Raw genomic sequence first — 19,275 nt, 5'->3', positions numbered from 1 at the left:
CGTGGGAACTCAGCGTGTTTCTAACATGGCTCATGGGGGCCCCTTTGGAGCCTATGCATCAGGTCCCACTCGAGTTCCTCTTGTGGAAAACGTTTTTCCTTGTGGCCATCACCTCTGCCAGGAGGGCAAGTGAGATCCAGGCCCTATCATGCAAGCAACCGTATCTGACTTTCCACAAATCCAGGGCTGCAAATCCAGGGTTGTACTGCTTATGCACCCATCTTTCATGCCGAAGGGTCTGTCGGAATTCCACCTTAACAAGCCTTTGTGTTACCTGTTTTCTTCCGAAAAACTTTGTCGCTGTCGGAAAGGGCCTTGCCCTGAAGTTCTACGTGACACGTACAAAGAGTTTTCGGCAGACTCATCTATTTGTGAACTTTGGTCCTGTGAACCATGGTAAGGCCTTGTCTAAGGGTTCCATTTCCAGGTAGCTCTCCGGCTGCTTCATGCACTGTCATCGGTTGGCGAACCGAACGCTGCCTGGCCGTCCGAGCCCGCTCCACCAGAGCGATCGTTGCGACGACGGTGTCCTGTCTGGTGTGCCACTGCTGGACATCTGTAGGGCTGCTATGTGGAGGTCCATGCACAACTTCACAAAACTCTACTGCGTCGACAGGGATTCCAGGGAGGAGTTCAGAGTCGGCCAAGCAGTGCTACGCAACCGGTTTGGGGTGAGTCTGTTCCAGAGGTAAGGGTGAATTGCTTCTGTTGAGCCTTGTCACCTCCCGTGGTTGTGTAATGTTGTACTGCTATGTATGTCATTCATGAGTATGGGAATCCATGCCAGACCCCATGCTGGAGAAGGTTTTGGTTACTTACCTGTAACTATTGTTCTCCAGCATGGGTCTGGCATGGATTCCCATACAAACACTCCCTCCGACCCCTCTGCAACTCTTCTTGGTTATACTGCCATGCTTGAGAACAATGGTTACAGGTAAGTAACTTAAACCTTGTGCCCCATTTAGTCCCTTTGTTAATTTTATCTTTGGCAGGATTCATGAGTGAAGGCCGCCTCTGGCTCCAGTATGTCAGGCAGGAAGTGAGGGAGGTGCCCGAAACTCCTTCTGCTTAATCCCCTTGAATACAGGAATGCACCCACAGGTTCTTGGCCGGCTGACTGTCCGGCAAGGACAGCCACCCTGCTGTTGGACTGGCAGCTAGGCTGGAATAAATGGAAACGCTAGGCTTTTTGGCTTGGAAGGCAGAGTCAACCACTGGATGAAAGAATCAGAAGAACTTGGAAGAGATGCCTGCTGCAACTCCTGGACCGTTCGTTTGCCCGGTGAAGCCCTGCTGCTGTGCTGAAGCTCCAAATTCGCCTCGACTAGAGAATCCCTGCAAGGACGACTTCTCCCCTTGAGTTGGTGGGACCAATAAACTCCAAAGTAAGCCTCTCTAGACATCCTCTCTAAGGTGGTTGTATTTCCACTGCTGCTGCTGGAACCGAAGAGCCAGGGAGCGGAACACCAGATTGTGTGCGTTGCTTTTAAGTTGGCCAAGAGCTCCAGGAAGATCCTCCGGACTCCCAGGAAGCAGGACTGACCAAGCCTGAGCCACCTCAACAGAGTGCTGGACCCCAGATACAAGGAAAGCCCATCTCGACAGCCAGGAACCGCAGTGATGCTATTTGCGAGGGTCACGAGGAGCTGAAACCGCAAAATGACACTGATTTGAAGATTGCCAGTTGCAGTCGCTGACTGTCCCATTATAGTGCAGTGCAAGAGTCCTCCTGACGTCCTCTCTAGGAACACCGGATCTGCAGAGCTGCCCAGGAACAGAAGTCAGCTGCACCTTTTTCTTCTAACCAAAGGTGTACTGTACAGTCTAAAAACTTACCTCTGGTTGTGTAGCCTTACTTGATCTCAGTTGAGACTTGTCTTAGTTTCATTTTGTAGAGTTGCTAACAGCTTCTTGACCTCGCAAGCCTAAACAACTTGTGGCCCTACATTGATTTCTTATTTTCTACAAATACTTCTAAAACATTGTGCAAGACTTTTTACCTACCTTTGAGAACTGCTTCAGTCCACCTAGACTGTTGCCCAATTGACATTGGCTTGTGACGCTTCTTCCCTCTAACTTTGTGTTTGGTCTTACTTCCAGGAAGGGGTTAACTTACTTTGCATTGCGGGGGTTTCAAAAAGTACTTGCCTGCTTCAGAATGTTTGTGTGATATCTTGTTTATTCTAATAACTCTTTTCTTTGACACTCATCTCAGTGTTGCTCTAAATGTACAGTGATAAATAGCTAGGATACTGTGGACATTAATCTAAGTCACCTGAGGGTGTAGGAAGTATCTGTGTCTCATCCCAAATGGGTGTTTGCTGAATTTAGAGAAACTAAGAGTGTGTATTTTGAAGGTATTTGGGTGTTGCTTTTATATTGCTCCCTTCTGAAGAAGGCTTATTCAAACCGACTGTTAAATTAATAATTGTTTAATCAAGAAACATTGAGTGTAAGTGCTCATTTGGATACTTTTCACTGTGAATCTCTCTGTAACTCCCCTATGCTCACACTGACCCCTCTGGAGATGAGCCTGGCTGCTCTGACTACTGCCAACCTGTGTAGTACAGACTTTTACCAAAAGTTGGGTTCCTATTGCCAGGAGGTCAGGGTTGTTGTAGTGCACCCAAAGGTTACTGCATACAATCTTGCCTAACAATACTATAGGTACTTTCGATGATTAATTTAATCTACAAAAGACTGATAATAGTCTTCCTCGGGACAAAGCACTGCTGATGATTTATAAGACAATAACGCATTCAATTTGATATTGGATGCCACTGGGAGGTCCCGACTGGTTCTGACATCACCCTGGTTTCCTATTGCTCTACCTTTGCCAGAACTTCCTTTGGTGTTTTCTACAACCCTAACAATTAGTGGTTGACTCCAGTTTTCCTGCCAGCACTGTAATGGCAGCACTCCCATCAGCCGACTCCTGTGTCGGTCGTACAATTGTGGATAGGATCTTTTGTGCCCTTAGAAATCTGGCTTACCATCTTAATCATTCTGAGGGACCACCTCCTTTTTTGTGCCATTGGCCTGGGCTTAAAAGTCTGTCCCGTGGCTCCTATTTGAAGGCCTCTTTCTTATACAAGTGATGTAGGACAGTACACGCTTAAATTTCAAAAAAGCCTCCGTAAGGTATGCTATTAAGAGACCATTCACTTAACCACGTAGTATGTATTAGTCAATGTTCAGTCCTTTTATATATACAGAGAAAATAAAATCCATACCAATATGATTTAAAAGAATACTCTTCTTCGTTAACGATGCCAACTTGTACACGCTTAATTCATACTACTTCATTCCTCGTTTCATCCAAAGATCTACAAAAATATTATTTCTCTATGCTAGGTATATTACAATAAAATTATGAACTATACTTTCTTCAGTTTTATGTACTTTTTTCATATCAACCAAATAGTTTTTGGTTTATTATTTGTCATTTTCACAATGAGTATTATTGCACGTTTCTCCCAACCAGCAGCTAGTTTTGACCATAGTAGAGTCAAGGTAATTTCTCAGTCTTGGTTTTCATCAGGTTTCAAAGGCTGTGTTTCTATCACAACTCTACGAAGATATTAAATGTTTATATGCTATTGAATGCATGCTCTTAGTACACTATATAATAGCTGGTGTATCTGAAGAGAGGTGAGGACCACACTTCTCCTATTTTACAACTCTCATGTTCACTTTTAGTTTTCGATAGTTGGACATTCATACAAAGAGGTGAGGACTGAATGTCAGACCATCCATCTGACAGAAATTCCTCCATTTAAAAATGAGGAAGTATCTCTTCAGACTGTCTCTTCTCATGTCCTGTATTACATGCATCTCTTCAGACTGTCTCTTCTCACGTCCTGTATTACATGTATCACTTGAGACTGTCTCTTCTCACGTCCTGTATTACATGTATCACTTGAGACTGTCTCTTCTCACGTCCTGTATTACATGTATCACTTGAGACTGTCTCTTCTCAAGTCCTGTATTACATGTATCACTTGAGACTGTCTCTTCTCACGTCCTGTATTACATGTATCACTTGAGACTGTCGAACTCCCAGATGGTGGAGCTGACTGACACAGGGGGGCAATTCCATGCCCTACTTTACATAATCCGTCTAGCTAGTGCGCTCAGCGGTCTGTGGCATATAGAATGATCTTTTCTTTCTTTGTCTCACGATATTTCCCTTGTCCACTTTTTACCATCAAAGCATAGTAAGAAATGATGTGTTCTTTAGATATCTTGCTCTGTACCATTGCCTTCCATAGTGCGACATTTCAAGAATGCCAGGTCTATTTGTACCTCTGTTAGTTGACCACCTATGGTTTCATAGATAAGTTCTGCACATAAATGCGGTTTTCCTGCCCCTCACCGGGTAACAAATTGCTAGCAACGCCACAATCTGTCAAAAAGGGCATACTTTCAATGGTTTGTATGCCAGTTATTAAATATACTATTGAAGTCTCACTCTTTAAGTGTATTCTAATAGTGTTGGCATATAAAAGGAGTACCTGGTTCATAGTAGCCTGTCCTCCCTTTTTGTTTTCTTTTACAGTTGCAACTTGTCGTATCTGTTTCAGAGGCCTGATTTTACTGTGCGTGTCCGGAAGCTGTTTTGGATATGCATGTCCATCAGTGGATGGCTATCAGTCTCGCATTGTCCATCCACTGGGTTGTCTTTACATCACAAGCCACTGTTTTCTTTATTCATTCCTTTATTTAATAAACGGTGTTTCTTGCAAACCTGATTTTTCATTGAATAGCTTTATGGACAACGTGGTCCTCAGTCCTATATCTAAGCACTACCTCTACTGGTTTTTCTTTGAAGGTATACTATGCCTTGAGTTGTACAGCAGCTACAGTTTGACAGAAATTACTTAATTCAGGGAGACTGGTCATCATAGGGTTATCAATTAGGGTCTTCCATCCTTCTTAAAAAGGATAAGTTACCACATTGTTTTATTGAAATCAATTTCAATATCGCATTACAGAAACCTATTTTAATTGGAGGTATGCTCTTATTAAAGTGCAACCCATTACCGCAAGCTTCTCAAACTGCACTGGCACCTGCTGGAAGCACATCTACGAGGCAATCACCCTCCAGTTCCCAAGCTACTGCTTTGATAAGCTCATGATCTAATGAGGCCTACGATCCACCATAATCCAGGACATCGGCGGACTTCTGCTTCCCACGGAGCAGAAAGGAATGCAGCAGAAGACTTGTCTTCTGTAAGCCCCCAGATTCTGGAACCTCAAAACTGCAAACACCAGACTTGCTGCTCTCGCGTCTACATTTCAGGACTGAGCTCAAGACCATTCTCTTCAAAGAATGTCTCCTCAACACCTGGAGCCACACTGCCCACTTCCCACCCAGCCTGAGGCTGGGTGATCTGCACTCCCATGTTTGCTCGTAAATGCTTTGCTGCCACATCCACCGTTTTAGCTCACTGCTCCCTTGCCATGTAATTCCCTCTGGCTTGTAAAGCTCTCTGTTGCTTCCTGATGCTAGCTCTGCGCTCAATAAATGCCCGAAAAATGAAACGCCATGCCAGTCTGCTCTATCAAAGCCATTTCTGGGTGCATTCAACATAAAAAAAGTGTTTAGCCAAATCAAGTCTCTCTAGCGGGACCCCTCATTTGTCTGTTTAATGGATTCTAGCACTAGGCATTTTATCATCACTGTGATTTTGGGTAATTAAAAGATCAACTAGTGGGGCTCTAATCTGTAGTGTTCTAATTCTGAATTGTTCAGCAATTCAAGTGGTCACTTTTCTATTGGATTTGTCAACATAGGACAACATGGGGGCACAACGTACTTGAGACTGCATCATTAGTCTAGCAGTTAAAAGGTCCTTATACGTCCTTCTAGCTGCCATTTCACTTTATATATATTTTTGTTTTGAATGAAGGTACATGACCTCCATCTTCCTCAGGGGAGGTGTCAAACCACTGCGGGAGTCTCTAAATGCAGGTGGAGGTGAGTTACCAGAACTCAATATATTATTGCTATTCGCACCTGTGAACCCAGGACGCAGGTGCTATAGAGTTTATTTTTCCAATTCAAAATGTAACCAAGTACTGCAACGTTCTGTTCAAGTAAACTGACTTGAACAGGTGCCGCGCAACGCAGGTAAATCAAACGCTTTCTTTTTTACTTTTTAATTGGGTACATGTTTTTGGCACTCATGTTTTGTTTGGGATTGCTGGTGCTAATGGCTGTATGGGAGCAAGCATGGGAGTGGAGTTTTCCGGCTTCTCTGAACTAGTGAATAGTAGTGACCTATTGGTGTACTGGTATTAGTATTAGTGACAACATGCATTCCAAGCAGCCTCTAGGCTGCGCGTCGTGCCAATGATGTTTGCATATTTGGCCCACTTTACCCAGGGCAGCTTTCAAGGGAATCCAGAGGCTTGCAGGGCTTTACGTGTTCTTCTGTCAGTTTGCGCGTGTGTATGTTGCGATGGTCTCCTGCATGCTTTTCTCGGTCAGCAAGGTGGTGGCTCGAAAGTGGATGCTACCTCAGAGCCAGGGAGTGATGACAGGGACTCCCCCAGTCACCCCATCCCACCCCCCCCAAAGAGCCCCCTTTGATCCCCATCACATGGTGGGGAGAATCAGTGCTGTTCTTGGAGAGGTCTATACTTACCACCCCCCCGCCTCTCCCCCACTAGCCTAGCGGGGCAATCAAGCCCTAAAAGCATTGAACCTGGCCAAGCCTTTTTAAAAAAAAACTTTCAGTGTAGTACTGGTGCCCACCCTCCCAGACTGAGCGAGCCTGAGGTTCTCTCTAAGCTGACCCTAAACTCCAGCACAGTAAGGTTTTCCTTTGAAGGGAAGCAATTGCTTCTCACTCCGCAATGATGGTGACTGCTGCTTTGAAAGTGTTATCGCTTCACCCAACAGTTTTTGTGTTATTATTTCACCCAACACTTCAAAGAAATCATTTTACAAAGCTTGAGGGGCCTGTGATGAACACTGCGATTCTGTAGCGACATTATCAGTTTGTGACTTCCTGAATGCTCAGTGTCCAGCACGGGAAGCAATGTTTCAAAAACATAGCTGTGCGGCCAGGAATTCCCACCCCTTGAATGCAGTGTTTAATATTTACCTGTACATTCAAGAAAACAGCTGAGTGTATTCCCAGTCGCTAAGTTGCATGCTGGAAATGGCACAGGCAGCACCTGGGCTTGGGTCTGAGAAGAAAGATTGTGAACTAAGATAGCGGACAGCCTAATTGTTCTGAAAGATTTCTCTTTGAGCAACTTTCCCTCCATAGTTTTATGGACCCCCAAATGTTTTGCTTTTGTTTTTGAACTTGTACTGACTCTTTACAGGGAAGTGAAGCTTTCAGCTTCACTCTGCTGGCCATTTTCTCATTGTTATGGGGACAATGATCAGTCCTTCAGACTATTAGTACTGGGAAACTGTTTTCCCTTTTGCGTTGCAATTTTGTAGCTTTTTAACCTTGCACACAGCAACTTACAATGGGGATACATTTTACACTTACTACTGGCTACTAAACGTGGCTATTCCTCTTTAAATGACCATGCCATGAGATGTACACTTGTTGCTTGGCCATATTGTTGTCTGCCCTTCTTCCTGCCTTATCAGATCAGGAAATCCCATATAAAATCATGCACTCGCCGGAGAAAGCTGCTGCTTTCGTGGGCTGGTGTTGGGGCCTGGGGCGGTGTCATGTCTGGTCCCACTACACATTCCATGGTGCCTGAAGGTCTGCTGGGGGTGACGAGTGAAACCAACAGTGGTTCCTGATTGGACCACTGCTGGCTGTTTGAATGGTGCAGATCCTTACCATTAGTGGGCTTGGACTTGTTTCCAGCAAGGGTTTTGGATAAGAAGAGGACTCCTGCAGCCATTTCTAAAGATCTGCGTTGGAGCCAAGAATCCTGTGTAGAACAGCTGACTGAAGATGCAAAAAAAGGACTCCTGAAGAAGCCCAGCATCCCTTTCCTGCGTCTGGCCTGACTACCTGATCCGTATTTTCTTGAGGATCCAGCCGTCCTGAGCCTTGGGAAGTATCCCTGGACTTCCCAGTGGGTTACCTTGCTAGAACCATTGCCGTTCCACGTTTGCAGCCGTAACTTTGGTGGCCGTCGGCTAATGGTGTAAGTTGCCTTCCTGCTGAATTTTAGCCTCCCAGCTTCAAGCGCTCCTGCTCTGGAAGGTCATCTTCAACTGTGAATGGAAAGAGGCCTGCCGCCGTCTGTGTGCGTTAGATGTTGCTGGACCTCGCCTTCCCCTGTCCTGTGAAGTGTCCTCAAGAGGTCTGCATTGGTTCTTTCTGCATTTCTCCATCGCCAAGGATTGCACTCTGCTCCTGGAACCGACCAGAAGAATCCTTGCACCCGCAGCTCCTAGGCATCTGTCGCCAAACTAAGGGCTGGAAAACCAACCGCCAGCCACCCCCCCCCCCCCCCCACAACTACCCCCCACTGCTTTTTGGTTGTTGCACCTGAGCAATGAACACATTTTCACCTGCAAATAACATTTTTTGCATCTCTCCTCTTGAACACTCACCAACACAGGTACTTTACCTGCATCATATACATTCTCGAGAAAGCATTTTGACTTTTTGGGCTCAAGGCCCTATTCTTCTTTGGGATTGGACTTCTGACTTAGGGCATGTGTCGTGTGACTTGGTTCCATATTACTGCATCACTTACGTACCTTTTTATTAATTTAAGTCATTGAGTGCATTTTAGCAACCTATACTGTCTGTGTATATGTTTATTATTGAGTATTGCGATATCTGCTTGTTTCATTTTTTAGTGCGTGTGTTTGGGTCTAGAATAAATATATTTTTTTGTACATTCCTGTCTAAATTGAAATTGTGTGCTTCACTGAGAAGACTCCTTTTGGACACCTGACCCCACTCGCTCTCCTCAGAATCGCCTTGACTGCTCTTCATTGCTACCTTGATTGATTGGGTTTTTTCTAACCTCCTAGAATTACCCTGTTCATTATATCTAAGATATATCACCACAAATAGGGTGGCCTCCTAAAATGTGTCCACTGGGCCAGGTTGTAGAAATCCATATCAACACTAATTATAGACATAGACCAGCCGCTGGAGCAGAAGGCCACCTCAGGTCCACTCTGGGATAACAGCAGTGCAGAACATGACTAGAAGAGCCACCTGATAGGGAGGGTGGGGGAACACGCTATGGAAACACTGTAAGAGCAGGAGGCTCCTATTTTGGGGAAGGCTGGATGCTTAAGAGCGGTGGCAGAGGCTTGAGAAATGGACAAGAGTAGAGACGTGGCAGCCGTAGAGGGTTAAGGTCAAGGAAGAGGTGGTGTAGGGATGTAGTTGGGGCGGGTCTACTGGAGGATGTGGTAGTGAAGGCGCAGATGGTAAAGGTAGTGGAATCGTAGCAGAGATTGGAGAGGCAGATGAATGTATCCATCGTTGGGTTGGCCCTACCCCAGTTTCAACGATATAGACAAGAGCGCGGTGCAGCTCGCTCGTGACATCTGCCCCATCACCACCATTGTATTGCCGATGTGAGAGACGTTACTCCCTGAGGCAGCCTATAGACCCTAAACAGATGGCGTCATCGAAGCAATAAACATGCAAAAGAAAGAGCAACTGGATGAGCTGTAATCCTGAAATAGACCAATGTCATGGCAGAGGCCAAACACACATTAGACACGAGGCACATCCAGCAACAAGATACACGAACACTAAGACACGAAGACCATGCTTGAATCCATTAGGTTAAAAAAAACAAATACATTCTTTTCTATGCTGAAACAGAGTATACATAAAAGCTTGCTTAATGCAGAGCGCAACAAAAATGAGTGGCCATGTAAACCAAGAGGGAGGACGCAGCCACACTTGGGTGAATGGGAAACATCGAGGCGCCTTAAGACTGCAGGGAGACCCTGTCTTGCTGAGCCAGTAGAAGTCAAACCTGAACAGCGCAGACAGCAAAACACAGTTTACCAAGGTTATCAGGGAAAGATGTGTTTGGGCTAGTATTCAAAAAGTACAGACGATAAACGGGTCCCAGGCATGAGAGACAATCTCTGCAGGAAAAGCAAAGAAACGTTGCTGAAAGGTCAAATTCCCACTGGCTCAAACAAGTCTCTAGATTCCGGGAAAGTAAGGGCTCAAATCCTCAATTTACTGAGCAGAATAATTTAAAATGCGGTCCCCACACACGTGACTTGCAGCTGGCAGAGAATGCCTATTCATTAGAGCCAGCCATGGGTAGACAGAGACCTTCGTTCCCAGCCATCTCTTTTGGACAAAAGATACAATGCAGTATGAAGCTGAAGGCTAAATGCCCTGGTTTGCGGCCAGAGAATCAGAAAATGGTAACCTTATTGGGACAAGCAGCAACTTCAACTATTTCTCATGTGCTGGTAACTGTTCAGGATGCCAAGGCTGGGAAAGCCACCCCTGACCAATCCTTATTCACCTTCAACAATCACCTAAACAGTGTTGCAGCCAGAACGCACAAAGCACCCTGTTAACATGATTCCCCATGTATCTTTTTGTAGGTGGTCTCAGGCTGTTGGCTAAGAATTGGTGCAGTCGCACTTTCTGGGACAAGACAACACTTATCTGCTTGGAATTCGGTAACCCACCTTTTGGTATAGGCCTGTACTACACAAGTTGGCAGTGTGACTGAGCAGCCAGGCCTATCTCAAGACGGGTAAATGTCAGCTGTAGAGCTGTACAAATAAAATCCGTAAATGCGAGTAGCCAAGTAACACCAACACTCAAGGTTTCAGTTATACATAGTTATTTATTTAACATCAATTGTTAAATAAACATTCTTTAAAAAGGCAATTTGTTGTAACAATGTAAATAGGATTTAAAATTAATGACTTTACTTTACAGAATCAACACAAGTTAGTGGATCATCTTTGGATTTGCTTCTTACACAATTCCTTCCCCCTGAGGGGTCTTCAATCACAAGGACAGTGATGGCATTTATATGTCACAATAGTAAACTTTGCAGATTCTGAGGTTTGTAGAAAGGAAATGTTAGGGAAAGAAAAATGTTAGGACAGTTTCTTAGTATATGTGAGGATGACTAAATCCTCCAATAAAGTCTAGATAGGCCTTTCCCAGCAGCACCAGTACACAACAGGCTACCACCTATGAGGGGCAAAGAATATCAGTCAATGGAGTTTGGCGAGTCTTCAGGGAGCAGGACAGCTAAAGTCAATTGGGGCCCAGTCTATGGATCTGATGCACTTCTTAGAACAAAGGTTTGAGAGGTTCAATAAAAATCACTTGTAGGGTCACAAGCTGTAAACTTGTGGCAAGGGAGTTGGAATCAACTCGAAAGGAAGGTAAGCCAATGCAATTCCCAAGTGAGAAAAACGCGGCTACAGGCAGTGAGGTAAGTGCCCAAGCCTAAACCGTACCTCTGGTTAGAAGAAGAGTGGTCCAGCTGGATTCGGTCCTGCTACAGCGGTGGAGGTCCTTGTCCTGAGCCTCAGTCGTTGGCTCTATCCGGTTCAGCAGCACTTTGCAGTTTCAGTGCTTAGCAATTGGCACAGATGCGGATCACGGTTACCGGTTGGACTTCCTTCACTCCTTCGGTCCTGTACTTTGGTGAGGGGACTCTGGATCTGGAGGTCCTGCTTCGGGTGGGTCCTTGGGAGGCTCCTGGAGCTTCTAACCAGATTCGTTATCACTGCAGATGTTTCCCTCGACTAAGGACACTCAACCCCTGGCATTGGGCTTCCGAAGCAACGGAGAGGCACAGCAAGTCTGGGATACTGGTCCAGTGCAGTTCATCTCTGGGTTAGTTGGTCCCACTAACCCAAGGGGAGAAGTCTTTCCGTCCGGAGCTTCTCTGTCGAGGTGAAAAAGGAGTTCAGCACAGCAGCAGGACTTCACCGGGCAATTCAAAGGTCCAGGAGGTTGCACTAAGCTTCGTTCACGGTTCTTCGGGTGTTTCTCCCAGTGGTCGACTCTGCCTGTAGTCCCAAAACCCTCATCTTTTAAGCAGATTTCTTCCATTCATTCACAGCCTAGGCTGTCAATCACACAGCAGGGTGGCTGACCTCAAAGGACAGCCAGCCAATCGGGACTAGTTGTATTCAGGCATTCCTAGAGACAAAGAACAGTGGAGTTTCGGCAACCACCCTCAAATCCTGTCCTTTCAGACACACTGGAGCCAGGGGCGGGCTTCAGGGCTGAAACCCACCAAAGGCAAGACAAACAAAGGGCTCAAACCTGTCTCAAGGCACAGAGTAAAACCCAAGAAAGACCCCAAACAGAAAATGGCGAAAAAAGAAGACTGCCCATTTTGACAAAATGGTCACCCATGGGTGCTGTACTGCAGCTGAGGGTTCAACCTGTGGTAGAAAAGCACAATGGTTGGAAAAAGTAAACCACTGCCACCAGCCATTCAAAGTAGTGAGGGTAACATAAAAATGTTACATGAGAATGTAGGATACGGAGCTACTAGGTTACCCCCAGCACTCTGCATAAGATGTTGTGTGCTGGACCTACAAAGAGAAGGTAAGTAAAGTCAATTTCACTTTACTGTTCTTGCGAGCTGTAGTTCACTCAAGAAAAGGTATTTAAACCTTCTGAGAAATCTAAAGGATTTCTCAGTGACTCTGCACTGAAGGTGCTGTGTGTCGCCATACAAAAAGCAGATGCCTATGGAGTTTGTTGGACTCCAAAAACAATGAAAACACACAATCCAAATCGGGTAAAAACACATGAGTGAGACAGAAATGAGAATTTGCCCTAACACAGGCAGAGCCAGCATATACTACCTGGCCATTTAGACTACTAACCCCATATAGATCCATACTTAGCCACATTATACGCCCACTTCCATCCCACCTTAGCTTTCTGCAATGCATCATTTGTTTGTAACGTCATATTCACTTAAAACCCAGTGGCAAGCCTGTACGAAGCTGAGAGAGATGTGGAAATTGCTGTGATATCCATCGCTGTCCCTGTTTTATCTGTTTGTGTAATAAAACAGTACTTTGCCACATTACTGAACTCAAATCTTTTGGACGTTCGATTTCCCCCTGGACCGTCCACTGCATGTCTAGAGGAGGGTTCCTCGCCATTACAACAAGATGATATTGGGGGAAGAATGGTGGCAAGAGCAAGGGAGACCCTCAAGGCAGGAGAGCGGAAGCTAGGTGAGCAGAACCAGAAGAGTGCAAGCAGTGACACAGCAAAGCTAATATCAGAGGTGGTTGTGCGTGAGGTGGAAGAAAGCACACGCCACAGATGTGATAGTGAAGGTGGTACAGAGGAGACGGGAGGTATAACATCTGGAGAAGCGTTAGTTCTAGAGGAAGGAGTGGCACCTACAGGAGAAGATTCTTTGGCTTTAACAAGATCGGGCACTGGGCACAGTGCCTGATCTTGATAAAACTTTCCTGGTCTACAGACCGGGAAGTAATATCCAAGAGGTCAAAGCAGTTTTAAGAACAAAGGAAACTTGGGAAAGGACCCAAGTTGAGAGAGCACCACAGATGCAGTTTGTCCAGGTCTGCCCTAGTCAGGACCAGATGGTGAGAGGTGAAACGAGCTGGGGTTAGGGAATGGAGGTGACCGTGAGATTATAGAGGGTGAGGGCAAGAGAACATGGAAGAAAGCACATTGAGACCCCAGGAGTCCTGCCTTGTTCTCCTGGCTAGCTACAACCACTGATGCGTCTGCTCCCTTTACACTAGTGAGTCATGTGGTGCAAGAACCCGGAAAGCCTGAATCTATTTCTGACCAGAGGTGTGGGTCTCCCTAAAGGCCAAAAGACTTGCCTCGTCCTCTGTAGGCCTCTTGCGACGACGAGCGGGCCGCTTGATGGTAGGAAGCGAAACCGCCGCCGGAACCTTTGGAGGTGCCCTTGCCTCCGCCGCTCCGAAAGGGCGTCCGTCGTTGCAGGACTCCAAGGGCCCGGGCCGTCTCAGTATCCGCCTTGATGGCCTGAAGGGAATCGTCCACTGTCTTCCCAAACAGGTTGTTCCCGTCGAAGGGCATGTCCAGGACTCTGGTCTGGACGTCCTGCCGGAAGTCCGTAGCTTTGAGCCATCCACGACGTCGAAGGCAAACGCCGTTGCCCAGCTGGCGGAACCCAGTGTCGGCGATGTCCGTCGCCACGGTGATGGCGTGGTCCGAGGCCACCTCACCTTCCTGCAGGATCTCAAGGGCCTCCGCCCTCTTGTCGTCCGGCAGAAAATCCAGCAGGGGAGCTATCTTGTACCAGAGCTCCCTGTCGTAGCGGGCCACGATAGCCAAGGCGTTGGCCGCTTTAATCGTCGTCGCTGCCGACGAGATGACTCTACGCCCCATAGTATCCAATTTCTTTCCCTCGCCGTCCGGCGGGGAAGTCGATGTGGAGGCCGCACCCCCCCCCGCTTTCTTCCTGGCTGCCGCGGAGACGACGGAGTCCGGGGTAGGCTGCGCCCGGAGGCATAGGGGGGCCGTGTCCGGGACCCGGTACTTTTTCTCGTACCGGTCTCTTCTAGCTGGCGTCGTGGAAGGGTTCTTGAGGAGGGAAAGGCCCTCATCCCAAATGTCGTCCAACAGAGGCACTGCGAGGACCGTCTTCCTCTTGGCCTCGCGCCGCTGATAAAGGAAGCCTTCCTTTTTCTTCTCCTCAGGGCAGAGTTGGAAAAGCTCGGAAGCCCTGGAGATCATGGAGTGGAAAGATCCGATCTCGTCGGGCGGAGAGGCCCTGGCGGGAGGCGACGACGGAAAATCCTCGTCGTATGCCTCGTCGTCCGTACCCGTCGCTGCCGTGTCAGTCCCCGTATCATCCCCTCGGGTGGACGGGGAGGAGGGCTGGACCGGGCGCGACGGTTGAAAAGGAGGTGGTGGATGGATCCTTCTTTTCTTGGTAGGGGGAACACCAGAAGGTCCCGGTTCTGGATCCCCCGACGGGAGAGGTTCCTCCGTCGGTAACGGTAGCCTCGTCCTTATCTCGGAGCATAAGGACTGTATGGCCAACAAAATGGCCGCCGAGTTGTCTTGCGGCGCTGGCAGAGGGGAATCCGACGGGCGAGCAGGGGCCCCGTCGGTATCCTCGACGATGTCGTCGTCGTCACCTGCGTCGGGGTCCATTCCGACGGGCTGGCCTTCTTCCACGCCTAGGCCGTGGCTTAAGACCTCGATCAGCTCCTCTTCTGAGGTTGAGGCCGACTCTACGACGACGCCCTGCCCCCCCTTCTTCTTCCCCACGGAGGGTTTCACAGGGGTCCTATCGATGGGCACAAAGGAAGACTCCCTCCGAGGAGGCAGGGAGATTCTGGGCCCTGAGGTCGCCACCACTGGTGCAGCCACCACAGGCTGAGCCAGGGCCGCCGCGACCGTTTCGATGGAGGGCTTGGTCGGATGGATCAAGGCCTTCACCACCTTAGGTGCGCTCACCGCCTTATCCTTGAGGGAGGGGGCACTGCCACGCTCCTCCTCTGCCTTAGAGCTCGACCGGGGCCTCTCCAGGAGCTTCGCCGGGTGCTCGGCCTTCCTCTTACCCGACCCAGAGCGTTGGCTCGTGGTTGATGGTGCCGGGGAGGGTGCGCCCTGCCTGGCGCCCGTAGAGCCCGACCGTTCGGCGCTCCCGGTGCCAGCGGACTCGCGGTGCTTGGCCTTATGTTGGGCCCCCGTCGCCGGGGCGCCCTCAAAGGTCTTAGAAGACCGCTCGGATTTCTTCTTCTTCTCGCCAGACGGGCTCTTACCCTCCAGCCAGTTGGCGAGACGTTGATGGCGGTCCTTCATGGTCCGTTCCGACATGTTGCCGCAAAACGCACAGTCCTTCTCCACGTGCGTCTTGTCCTCATGAAGGCAGTAAAGGCAGAAAGAGTGTTCGTCCTCCTTGAAGACGTTCTGCAGCTGGCATCCAGGGCAGACCCTGAACAGCTTTCCGGGCGTCGAGCTTCCCTTCTCCTGGGCCATCTCCGAGACCGGGCCTGAGAAGCTTCTGGAGTCCTCCGAAGTGTAGCTCGACGAAATCTTCACCCTTGAGGGGCACAGATGAATCCGACACGGGTCCCCGTTGATCGGATGTAGGATCGGTGGAGCTTGAGGCTCTTTTGACCGAAAGAATCGAAGTTTTTTGTGAAAAGCGCGAAAAAATAGCACTAACGCTCGAGAGCAATAGCACGAGGATCCCAACACATGAACGTGCGGTAAAAATCTGAAGATGGCTGCCAGAGGCGGTGCTTAGGTAGAGGGCAGTCATTGGCTGTGGTCAGTATGACGCAGAGACCAGTGATTGGTTATTACTACGAAAGACAGATCAGAAACGAAACTGATACTGGTTTTTTTCTTTACCGAGGATTCCCAGCCTGACGACGGGGAATATTCATGAGCATGTGAATCCATGCCAGACCCATGCTGGAGAACAACAGTTACAGGTAAGTAACTTGTTCCAACTGGAGGATGAAAATGTAGGGGTTCTAAATGTACATACATGGCCTGATTGTAAAGGCACGTGTGGCACCAGTGATGACTGCCACTGCCCTTGCTAGGACCTCTGACACTACCTGACACTGGATACAGTGGACATTTGAGCTATTATATGTACGTCTATCGAATTTATAAATAATCATTATACTTTTCTTTGGTATTCAGGAACTGAACAAACCTTTCACAGACCATCAATTTACACTTTTAATTGACATTTATATTTTCTTTTGCAGGAGCAGCTGCAACACCAAAACCATCAAACTAGACGCCAAACACCCAGACGAGCGATTTACTCTATTAAAAGGCCTTTTAAAAAAATGTACTGTATGCCACCGGCAAAGAATGCTGAAAAGACTTTCTTCTTCAGTTGCGATGTGTTCAGCATTTGTAATATTTTATGAATCAACATTTTTTATTTCTTCTTAATCATGGTTCTTTTATCTGATCCCATTGGAAACATGTTTATTTGTCGTGTACATGTACACAGTTGACTTTTGTACAGATTTTTTTAATTTTAATATACATGTTTTTGTTTTGTATTTATTGTATGGAAACTGGCTGATGACCAGATTTTAGCTCAAAGCATTATTGTATTCGCCCGTCCTCTCCATTTCTGAAAGCTGCGTGTTTGCAATGAAGCAGTGCAATATTTTGAATGATCGGGTCGCTCCAGGTCATCGGGTCAAACTGATCAGCTTGGAGCAGACATTTCTTAATTGTAGTCCACATTTTCACAATATGGAATCATGAAAGGAAACTCTTGAAAGGGGACTGACAATACATCCTCGATCGTCTCCCCGGTGATGTGAAGCTGGATGATATTACTAGCAATAACTCCAGACATACAAACATGGAACACTCTGCATCATCTTAACTGAGAGTCACTGCCTGGGAGCATTTTTGATTTTACAAATATTGTCCAGCGCTTGTATTCAAGACATGTATGTGTTTTCCATTATCTAATTTAAATTGTATATAGTATTTTAATATATATACTTTTTGTAATGAATAAGATTTCTACCATTTTCTAAAAACTGTGCAGTAATTTAAATATTCCCCCTGAGATGATTATGCAAAACATAATGTTTCTTCTGTAAGACTCTTTAGGGAGCTGGGTCTGTTGATATGAAAGTTTCAACTCTAAAGAAAGACCTTCCACGGTTGGTGTTCGGATCAGCCCTTTGTAGGCGTGTTCATTGAAGATTTTGTATTTTTGCTGAACAGTCACCAGCATACGCCTTTCGCTGCCTTGTTCCTTGCCATCTTATCTGATACCAGGTCTGTCTTCATGGCGGGTCTTGCAATGCAGACAGATCATGCCTCTAGAGTCTTCTAATTCCCAGTGCCAAATGATAATCCAGGGCACTGCCGACTTCCTCTGGCCCCTAGAAATAGGAACTTCCTTTGGCCCCTAGAAATAGGACTTTGCTCCAGGCAGGTGCTAATAATCAGTGTTTTACTGTACTGTCTTTAGGCCTGTGGCAGGTACTGTGTTGAGGCTGGTCTGAAGGCGATTCTTGACACGGCTAGGTTGTTGGGCTGTGGTCTTCCAGTTAATAGCACTCGCACTGGGTTGTAGAAGCAGACACATTTTTTATTTGTTTTCGCAAGAGCAGGCATCCCTGACCATTTTTTACTGACATTTGTTTTTGCGTTTCCTGTTTTGCACTTCATTTTGTTTGTCTCCTGTTGATTAGTTTCTTTACTCAAGAATGGTTTTAAAACCACTTCCACATAAAACCACACGTTTCCAGAACATGTACAAGCGCCTCTCTGTAGCAGTAGTGGAAATCATGCTAAGAAATGTTGTCACTACCATATTCCCAGCCAGGTATTTGTTGGCAGCTAGGTTTGCCAGTAGTGCATTTTAAAGTGAACTGTAGCAATTCACGTACAAACCTTAAAAAGCCTTATGCCACAGGTGCTAAAAGAATACCCTGTATTCACGTGCCATGCAAATAGGTCCATTTCCACATGTCACTGTTTCTAAAATCGTATAATGAAATGGACTATAAGGGAATAGTGTACGCGCCTAAACTCTGAACAGATTTGTATTTGTCTAAGATGTTTCTGTACCTAGTATAAACTTCAACCTTGAAAGATCGGTTTTAAGGAGCATATGCAAAGCCTTGTGGCTTCTATGTGCATTTGGATTTTTCTTAGAGTGGTTCTAGAAAAAGGATCTTTTACCAGAACTCAGAAGAAAGATAGTTTAAGCAGTTATTTCTTCTTAAAGGCCTAATGAAGCTTTTGAGGATTTACCGAACACTTTGTACAGTTGAGCCCTTGCTAAGGTTTAAAATGCATCATGAACATGGTAAATTCCCTTGCTATGAAGGAAGGTGCATGCTGCATATCTTGTACGATAATGCATATTGTTAACCTTTTTACATATACTGAGAATCTATTGCCCTCGTACACCTCTCCTTCTGTGATTACTTTTCAAAAGCTGCCCTTCAGTTGGAAAAACAATTTTACATCCTCTACCATGAAGAAAATCGTGATTAAAAACAATTTGTGTGCTGTATTTTTATTGTTTTGGGGTTTAAAGTTTTCCATAAGCTAAACTGATGACCTACATGGCTGGTATGAACTTGCTATCTTTTCATGTAAGTGTACTAACGCAGCTATACTGTATTGCTTTTGGAAAAGTGTGTGTTCTCAGTATATCTACCCAATTGTACAACATGTATGGTGTAGTTTAGTTTCTTTTGATAATTCTGTTAATTGGAAGTACAAAAGCCAGGAAGCATGAATACAATATGAACATGTGTGCAGTTTAGTCCCTTCAGAAAAATAAGTGTTCTGATCTACGATAGTTTGCTTGGTAACTAACGAAATGTATTAA

At 46.5% G+C, this 19,275-nt stretch overlaps 1 protein-coding gene across 1 annotated transcript in view; it reads left to right on the top strand.

Annotated features, from left to right (window-relative positions):
• HCFC2 (host cell factor C2) overlaps positions 1–18,941 on the top strand; it is a 389,963-nt gene extending 371,022 nt beyond the window's left edge. Inside the window, exon 13 of the mRNA XM_069629914.1 lies at positions 16,661–18,941. Within this exon, the coding sequence (XP_069486015.1) occupies positions 16,661–16,692 (32 nt within the window). The 3' untranslated portion in view covers positions 16,693–18,941. The remainder of the gene's footprint in view (positions 1–16,660) is intronic.
• The last annotated feature ends 334 nt before the right edge of the window (positions 18,942–19,275 follow it).

The sequence above is a fragment of the Ambystoma mexicanum genome, chromosome 12 (genome assembly GCF_040938575.1).
Source record: "Ambystoma mexicanum isolate Mex_15411 chromosome 12, UKY_AmexF1_1, whole genome shotgun sequence".
Lineage (NCBI taxonomy): Eukaryota > Metazoa > Chordata > Amphibia > Caudata > Ambystomatidae > Ambystoma > Ambystoma mexicanum.
Note: the sequence above shows the minus strand (reverse complement) of the source record. Positions and strands in the feature narration are given on the sequence as shown.